Source organism: Malaclemys terrapin, chromosome 12 (assembly GCF_027887155.1).
Source record: "Malaclemys terrapin pileata isolate rMalTer1 chromosome 12, rMalTer1.hap1, whole genome shotgun sequence".
Lineage (NCBI taxonomy): Eukaryota > Metazoa > Chordata > Testudines > Emydidae > Malaclemys > Malaclemys terrapin.
Genome location: NC_071516.1, coordinates 34,852,106 through 34,862,118, shown reverse-complemented (window position 1 = coordinate 34,862,118; position 10,013 = coordinate 34,852,106). Strand labels below are relative to the sequence as shown.

The following is a 10,013-nucleotide window of genomic DNA, read 5'->3' as shown; positions in this document are numbered from 1 at the left end:
AAAGTCTCAGTCTTTACTCTCTCCTTACACTGGTGTAACTTCATTTTGTCCGGCAGCCTCTCCTTTTTCATACTGGGAAGAGAGAGAGAGGAGGATTGAGCTCACTGGGTTCCATGGAGTAAATCCTTGTTTACACTAGGTAGCATATAAGGATTAACATAGCTTCCCAGACAGACAATTAGAGAATGTTGTAGTAACTGCGTTTGTCCCAGGATAAAGGAGAGACAAGGTGGGTGAGGTGATATCTTTTATCAGACCAGCTTCTGTAAAGATTAGAGCTTTACAGAGCTGAAGAACAGTGCTGTGAAGGTCAAAAGCTTTCCCCTTCCACCAAGAGAAGTTGGTCCAATAAAAGATATTACCTCACCCACCTTTGTGTCTCTCAATTGGATAGATAGACAAATATGGACAATCAGATGCACAGTCCTTAGAAAAATATAAGAATCTATTGTCAGGAATTCTGAATAATGTAAAAGACTGAACCTGTTACATGTTGGAGTGCCCATAACTTCATAGGACAGCCACTAATGTCTGCCTTGGAGTGGACTGAGCAAATATCTGAGAGGCAGCAATATCTGAAACCTAAGCCCAGATAAGAAGCTGATTGGAAAGTCAATTAGGGCTGGATCTTTATTGGGTGTGAATTAGCATTTAATTTGTTTGGGACTCTGAACCCATTGGGATGCATGGGAACAACATCAATTGACACTAGCTGGGGATCTGGCCAATGGAGCTATGGCAAATTTACACCATCTGGGGATCTGGCCCATGGATATCAATGGATCAATGGAGCTATGGCTGATTTACACAAGCTGGTGGTCTTAGCCTTGGATATCACTAGAGCTTAGACACACAGACATCCCTTGAATCTCCTTTAGTTGGTAGCTTCAACCTGACAGGACAACATACAGCTTTAGTGTAGACCAATCCATAGTTTTATATTACTAAGTTATGCTACTTCAGTTATGTAAGTTACATAACTTAAGTAGACGTAACGTAGATCATCTTACAGTGGTGTCTACTCTGAGCTATGTCAACAGGAGAAGCTCTCCCACCGACTTACCTTCCAGCTCTCAGGGAGGTGGAGAGCAGACATCTATGGGACAGCGCTCTGCCATCGACAGCTTGTCTTTACCAGACTCGCTAAATCAACACTGCTGCATCAATCACAGCAGTGACAATTTAGCCAGAAGTATATACAAGCTCTATGTGGAATGAATGGCTCGTATATTAACTTGACATGGGACAAGGAATATTAAACCATGATGGGGATGTGGGCTGAACACCCACCCACAATCCAACAGAATGTAGAATGGTTTCTTCGTTCACTATCTCATCAAAGAGTCTGTACCTGAAAGGCAGAGGAAACCCCACTGATTCCCTTCCATGGTAGGGGCCTTGGGAACACGTAAACTTTGGCCCATCCTATTATCTGCCTGTGGCACATCATAGTCTATTCTCCTGTGGGCTGTAATGCTTTGGTCTAATTTGAGTGGTTGGGTTTACTGTGCAGATGCTGGGTGGTTTTGGTGGCCTGTTATATGCAGGAAAAGAGACTAAGTGATACGGTGACCCCTTCTGTCCCTAAACTCTGTGACTGTAACATTTTATAATTGAAGTGGTCCTTTCCCTTTGGCACTGAAACATATTCAACATGATAGTAGGACTGAAGCGTGCACATATTAAAAAAAAATAAGAAAAAAACAAATTCTATGTTTCTTTATTTAATACCTGAGAGGAGAAGAAAGAAAGAAAGAAAGAGAAACTTCAGACAAATATTGGGTTAGATAGCTTGGAGTTTCCACAGGACCTCAGCTAAAGGCAGCAGGTAGTCACATTGTCCCAGGACTAAATTGTGACCCATATCAGCCCTGGTTTCTCACTTGCAGCAGCAAAAAGGGTTCTCTCTACCTACACATGGAACAGGTGGCTTTCTCCTCCATGTGGGATCAGCTTCACCAGCCAGCATTTTGGTGGAAGAAAGGGTCAGAGACAATTCACTGCCTACTCGCTTTTCCCCCCATCTGTATATGTGAATTTCAATGGGAGTTGGGTGCCTACATCCATGAGGTTCCTTCGAAATCCTAGGCAGAGAAACCCCTGAGCATGGATTACTGATGCTCTGGGCACCAAGAATTCCCTTTGCCATCAGATGCATATATAGATGCTTAGCACCTCTGAAATTCAGACTATACATGTCTCAGAATAGGCACTTGGAAACAAAGGGACACTAAATTAAAAGCCACAATCAAAAATTGGAACCTAAGGATCACATTTTTAAAGGCATTTTTAAAGTGGGATCCCCTAAAGCACCTAGGCACCTAAAACTCATTGATTTCAATAGCAAGCAGATGCTTATGAAAATCCTATTAGGTACCTAAACCCCTTTAACAATCTGCCCAAGTGACTTGCTCAAGCTCAAACAAGAAGTGTGTGGTAGAACCAAAACGTGTTCTCAGTTTTCCTGAGCTAAATTTGCAAAAGCAAAGACAATTTTTTGTTACATCAAATTTTGGGTGCCCAAATTCTGCCTCTTTAAAGAGACTTGATTTTCGATGGTGGGTGTTCAGCAGTTACTGAAAATCAGGGCCCTTCTATGTCACCTCAAGTGGGGCATTCAACATTTTGGGTCTCCAAAAAACCTAGTTATTTTTGGAAACCTAGGCCTTATTTCTTAAATCCACTTATTTTATCATCAAACCATTTTCTCCCCATCGCTCCAATAGGATCCTTACAATATTGTGAAAAAATTAGAGGTGGATTAAAAATGAAAAATAAATCACTTTTAACAATCCAAATTATTTTCATTTTGAATGATTCCAAATTGAATTAAAAATAAAACAGAACATTAACTGTTTATTCAAAACATTTTTTCAAAAAAATTAATTTACAGCTAATGCTGTTTTCTAAATGTAAATGTGGTAAGGTTTATTCTATTTTTATTAAAATTTGATATAAAATAACATGGTACATTTCACAACAAAGAAAAAGAAACATCGGTAAGGTCCATAAATATTTTGTTGAAAATATTTCAACCAGTTCTAGAAATAACGTCAGCTTTCTACTCGACAGTCACGAGGCATCAGTGGAATATTGTGTTCAGTTTTAGATGCCACATTTTAAGAAAGATGTAGATAAATTGGAGAGAGTTCAGAGGAAAGCAACAAAAATGATCAAAAGTTTAGGAGGAAAGGGTAAAAAAACTGAGTATATGTAGTCATGAAATGAGAAGATGGTAACAGTCTTCAAATATGTTAAGGGTTGTAACAAAGAAAATGATGATCCATTGCTCTCCATGTCCACTAAAGTTAGGAGAAGACTAAATGGGCTTGACCTGTAGCAAAGGAGATTGAGGTTAGATATTAGGAAAAACTGATGAAAACTGGTGATCTAGCCCCAGAATCCATAGGGCCATGATTTACTGCACTGACTCTCAGGTTCACAAAATGTAAACATCATTTAAATGAGTTTTTGTGTCATTTCCATTAATAAACCCCAGAGGAGGCTAAGAGACCAAATCCCATTGGTCGTTAAAGAATGTTCATATAGTTATGTAGAATCCAACCACCAATCCTTTGGAGTCGGCTTCTTTCCAAGGTAGGTGAAGAATATATTTCACTCAGAGGACCAACATGAGAATTATTATTTCTTTTATACTTTTTATTCTCTTATGCTACTTGGTCACAACTCTTCTCTGGCCTATACTAAGTCCTTGGGCTTCAGTAAAGTAATGAGATGTAACTTGGGCGCATCTGTGTATTTCTCTTCATGCCACTGAAAATCACTCCAACATATAAGACATATTGCATCGGAACCCCAGACAGGGCGATTCAGACAGTCTTACTCAAGTACAGTAGAAATTGCAGTAGTCCCCAAGATTTCAAGTAGAATACTTATGGAGTGAGTTTCTATTCACTGTAAGGAATGGTAAGGAATTGGAGATAGAATTCAGAATACAGCTCCGCACTGTTCAGATAAGAAATAAAGGCTAGTGAATCAGATTTTTAAAGGCATTTAGGTACCTGTAAAGGTATTTAGTAGAATTTTCAAAAGCACCTGGGTACCAAAAATCATTAATTTCAGCACCAAAACAGTTTTGAAAATTCCACTAGGTATCTAAATGTATTTAAGAATCTTGTCTAAAGTAATTCCCCAAAGCCAGATTCTGGTATCAGTTGTTGTGTGGTATCAATATGGAGTAACTCAGTAGAAGTTAATGGAGTTTTGAGGATGAATGAGAGCACAACTAAGGGCAGACACTGATTCTAAATTGCTGGAGATTTAGGTGAAGTCATTCTCTGAAGTGGGAACAGCAGACAGAGTGTCCTGGGGAATCTGGTCTTCAGCTCCCAGGATGAATTTGAAAGGCTCACACTGAGGGGGCAAAAAACAACTACAACCCCCCCCCCCCCCCCCCCCCACACACACACACACACACTTTACCTGTAAACTGATAAAATGTTATCTGAAGTCATTAGGTTGGATTCAGATTTCAGTGAGAATGAGAAAAATCAAGAGTGTGAACTCAGATGGTCAGACTTTTTGGTAGTCTCTATAAATACTAGATCATTTGAAAAGATTTTCCATATATTCCAAGCTGGCAAATAAATAATAGAGACGTAATTCTCCTCTCGCACATCCTGGTGTAAATCAGGAGAAACACCACTTCAGGTAATGGGGCTCGTACTCCACTCCTTCAAACTGGTGGAAATCAGGGATAACTCCACTGGAGTGACTGAAGTCACAAGAGTTTAAAACTGCTATAAATGAGGGGATAGTAAGGTTGACTATTTTCAATTAAATAAATAGTTATTTTGGCACAAAAGAAAATAAATATCGATTTCCCATTTGATTATTTTTTCTTTTTAGCTATAATTTTATTTATTTATAATTATTTTTATTATTATCGTTATATGGTTACCTTGAGAAACAATGCTACTTGGGCATAAATATAGTGACAACCGATTCTTCAGGTAATAACATCTATTAGACTGAAAAATACATTGTGAACGAAACGGCATGTATGCCATTGGCAATTAGATTTAAGTTAGAATGAAGATAGCGTATGAAGAAATAGAGTTTGATCCAAAGCTTAATGACAGCAAAGGACTTTGTATTAGGCAACAGCGGTAAAAGAAGAATTCTACACAGGGGATGATCTTTTAATAGCTATTTCCATAACAGCTATAAATACTGGATCATCTGAAAACCTTTTTCATATCTATCTATCTATCTATCTATCTATCTATCTATCCTAGGAAGAACAGTTTACTATATATCAGTCTGTAGAGCCATCCGTATATTAATTATTCAATTAATCTGTCTTTCAATATAAAATAATCTACAATATCTCTCTGGATAGATAGATAGATAGATAGATAATACAGAAAGAGACACAGAGAGGACATGATAGCTGGTGTAATATTTTGTTAAGCTCATGATTTTTTTACGATTTTTGTTATTACTGTTACTGATTCATTTCACTCTTCCTTATTTTATAGCTGGATGGGATGGCTTAGAACTATTAGCTCCAGGTCCTAAACACCTGGAACTACTAGCTCAAATGGAGATCAATAAAGTTCTGAGGTAACATAAATCCATGTCCATGACATTTACTCTGTGTGTGTGTGTGTGTGTGGTGCATGGTCTTCAGTCTAACATGTAAGAGAATCGAGTTACAATACTTCTTCATGGGCATTAAACAATGCAGGGCAATATTTGCAAATGGGCTAGTAGGCATTTAGCCCGATATCTCTCACAAAAAGTTCCCAATCACTGCACAGATGTGCACTGTACTGTGAGTTTCAGAAAGATGTCACTTATTATCCCAACTGTCCTTTGTACAGTCCTGTTTTGTGTCTGACCCCATTCCCTTGGAACTTAATGGGAGTTCAGCCATTCACTTCTATTTTATCAAGACAGTAGTTTGTGAAACCCAGCTGACCACAGCACAATAACACCATGGAGGAGCCTGCCAAGCCCAGCTGCCCCCATCACTGCCTGGTCAGTAGCTCTGGGCCCTGGATTTAGGGTGACCAGACAGCAAATGTGAAAAATCGGGACAAGGAGTGGGGGGTAATAGGAGCCTATATAAGAAAAGACCCAAAAATCAGGACTGTCCCTATAAAATCGGGACATCTGGTCACCCTACCTGGGTTAGAGCAATTTGGATGTAGATGTAAGGGGAGGGGGGCTTGAACTTGATTTTGAAACCTGGGGTTACACTGCAGTGTAGACATACCCTGTGACAAACATCATTACATGATTGGTAAAATGTCCTCAAAATGTTCTTATGCAGAAGAGAGGCTTCTGATTTCACGCCACACCACTCTTCTCCAAATTGGATAATTTTGCTGAACATTCCCATCACATTGCATCTGCCACAGAAGATCCAATGATTGTTCTTCCCTATACTTCATACCCAAAATATCAATAAAAGGAGCACTATACAGCTGACACCCACAATAGGCAACATGAAAGAGGATATGCTATGAGGAGATAAAGAAAATTATGGATTCTCCCAGACAGCCAACCCTTACAGATTAGAGCTTGTGAAATAGCATAAGATATGATTCACAAAAGTATTAACCTTTACTTAATAGAGTAAAAATGTGAATAATGTTCAGTGGCCATCTACAGAGTTTCAGATCTTGTGTTTGGGGAGAGAGAGAGATGAATATAGATTAGTACTTAACTCCTGAGCAACAGAGAAACAAATAGTGATATATATAGATGACGTTGATTAGATAGATCTATTCAGATACATGTCTCTCTGTCTTTGTTCTAGATAGAAAAATAAGATTATCAGAGAAAAGGAGATTTTGATATATTACTATTGATATCTATCTATCTATCTACAGTCAATTAGCAATTATATCTCCACATAATTAGGTACATGATGGACAAAAATGATCATACAAACTCTTCACCAAGACCTCTTTATAAAATTTTCTTCCAGGTGAAACACATTGAAGAAACATCATGAGAATAATGAATCACACTACTGTCACAGAATTCATTCTTGTGGGGTTTTCCAATCATCCAAACCTGCAGGTTCCATTGTTCCTCATCTTCCTTGGTATTTATACCATAACCCTGACAGGAAATGTGCTCATTATCCTAGTCACATCATTTGACCCTGCTCTCAATAGCCCCATGTACTTCTTCCTCCGGAACTTGGCCTCATTAGAGATCTGCTTCAATTTGGTCATCGTCCCGAAGATGCTGGTCAATCTCTTGGTGGAAAATAAAGCCATCTCCTTTGCCGGATGTGCAGCTCAGATGTATTTCTTCTTCTTCTTTGGGGCAGCTGAGTGCTGCCTTTTGGCCGCCATGGCCTACGACCGCTATGTGGCCATATGCAACCCGCTGCACTACCCGGATATTATCACTCGAAGGGCTTGTTTCCAGTTGGCTGGTGCCTCATGGTTCTCTGGATTTCCGGTGGCCACTGTGCAGACGACATGGATATTCAGTCTGCCATTCTGTGGGCCAAATCAAGTCAACCACTTCTTCTGTGACAGCCCCCCTGTGCTGGAGCTGTCCTGTGCCAACACCTCTCTCTTCGAAATCGAGGCCCTCACAGCGACTGTGCTTTTCATCATGTTCCCATTCCTGCTGATTCTGGTCTCCTATGTGCGGATCATCACCACCATCGTGAGGATGCCCTCAGAAGAGGGCAGACACAAAGCCTTTTCCACCTGCTCCTCTCACCTGGTGGTAGTGACTCTCTTCTACGGCACGGCCAGCTCGACCTACTTCCGACCCAAATCCAGCTACTCCCCAGACACCAAGAAGCTCATCTCTCTCTCCTACACGGTGATCACCCCCATGTTAAACCCCATCATCTACAGCCTGAGGAACAAAGAGGTGAAAAGCGCCTTGAGGAGAACATTGGGCAGGAAACTCTTTTCAGAGAAAATGTAATTTCTTCAGGCCTAGAACTCCATTCTGTTCATGGGGCTGGTTCTCCTCTTATTACCCAAGTGTAAATCAGCAGTAACTGCCGTGGACTCAACGGGCCGAATCCCTTCTCTGTCATACTGGTAAAAATCAGAACTGGCACCTCCCAAAATAAATTCATCTTTTCTGAAACTAGTGTAGGGGAGAAGAGAATCAGCTTTTGATTCAGAGGGGTGATTATTACCTGAAATTCTGATGGGCTTGAATGAATCCTGCAAACTGTACGTGGTTTAAGTTCATTAAAATGCCAAGAATATTATTTTGTTCTATTCCTTTTTATGTGTGCTTATTTTGTTTGCTTAGACTCTTCTCTTAAGAGCTTCTCTTCACCAGCAAATTTTACCAGAGCGGAGTACTAGGTCTGCTGTAATTAAGTCTGAGAAGTCTTATCTGTTTAATCATTATTCTAAGTACTATAAATCTGTGTGTTCACTTGCATTGATTTTGAGTTGGGTTTGTCTCATGATGATTAAGGTTATTTTTACCTGTAACTCTGATGTATTTTAATGAATCCTGCAAACTGTACCTGGTTTACGTTCAGTAAAATACTGAGAGTATAATTTTGTTCTGTTCATTTTTGTTTTGACTCTCTTCTTGTTTCTTCACTAGAATCTTCTTTTTTTTTTTGGAGTAAAAAAATGAAGATATAAAATTTCAGATAATAATCAACAAATTAAAATATTTGGAAATGCTGCTAAGGTACCTCATGGGAATATTTAACAGAAACAAATATCTGATAGAATGGTCAGCTGCTTCTATAGGCAGTTATTCCAATCATAGAAGGGGTCTGACCCAAAGCTCAAGGGGGTCATTTAATTGACTTCTTTGGACTTTGGAATAGGCCAAGGAAGAAAAATCCCTATTAGTGACACCAAATCAATATAGTGCTTGTTTCTTCTGAGGTCTTGACCATTCAGAACTGCCATAGGATTCAAGGGGCATGAGGTGATTTGGGACTGTCACTCTTGGATCCCGAACAAATTAGTGATAATTAAAGTCAACATAAAGATTCTAGTCCTGATACTACTTTATTCCGCTGTCGCTCTATTAACTTTAGTAAAGCAATGTTTTGTTCAGATGGGTATGAGTGAGAAAAAAGTCATGGCTCATATGGGGAGTAATTAAAATGAAGGAAATTTATCCTAAATTACCTTAATTTTTCAAGTAAAACTATTAGAAAGGGAAATTCACTACCACATTCACTACCACTATCAGAAACACAGATTTTAAACTCAGATAAGCCGATTCTTCTTCTTCTTCTTCTTCCTCCTACCTGGACCTTATGATATCTTTATCGCAGCCTTATAATAGCATTTCCAACTATTTGAATCCCTATATGCAACCCCCAGAGCAAGTGACTACTCCAACTCCTCTTTCCCCAGCATTTAAAATACAACTAGCAAATATGTAGCATTTAAGAGCATTTGAACAAGGACATTTCTCAAGACATAGCTTTCCTGCTCTGCCAGTGGAAACCCTGGTAATTCATGATAGCCAGCTTGAGAGGCTGTTAGGACTTTATTTCAGAATATTTTTTTAATTGCACATATACATGGTTATATAAAAGTTCTATAAATAGGATTGCATCCCTCGCCCTGTACTTATTGTATGTCACTTATCTTCTGAGATTGTAATCTGTGTGGGGAATGGTTTGTACAGCATGTAGCACAAAGAACCTGGTCTCTGGGCACCATAGTAATATAAAACATGATGTAATATTCATGAATTAATATTAAACATCAGATCATTTCTCCTTCCTATTATTTTACTGCTGTTTAGATTTTCTTTCTTTCACAAAAGTATGTGAAGTGATTTAAGTAAACTGAATGTCATGCAGTTGGCATGAAGTGTCAAACAGTGTAGTGTACTTAGACCTAACCCTGCATTTGTATCATTATGAAAAGCATGCCAATGTCCTTATATTTCATAACTCAGGATTTCAACTGGTATCATCATGACAACTGCACAACCAGATATAGGAAAGTAATTCCCACTTCCTTTGTATATCAGTGTATATCACACAACTGTTCTTTTTCCGGCTGGCCTGAAAA

The 10,013-nt window shown here is 39.0% G+C and overlaps 1 protein-coding gene across 1 annotated transcript; it reads left to right on the top strand.

Moving 5' to 3' along the window:
• Positions 1–6,981: 6,981 nt before the first annotated feature.
• Positions 6,982–7,926, top strand: LOC128847120 (olfactory receptor 10A4-like). The gene has a single exon (XM_054046461.1). The coding sequence runs from the start codon at positions 6,982–6,984 to the stop codon at positions 7,924–7,926; it is 945 nt and encodes a 314-aa protein (XP_053902436.1).
• Positions 7,927–10,013: the final 2,087 nt, after the last annotated feature.

Coding starts and splice junctions, on each gene's coding strand:
- LOC128847120 (XM_054046461.1), top strand. CDS start 6,982: ATGAGAATAATGAATCACACTACTGTCACAGAATTCATTCTTGTGGGG.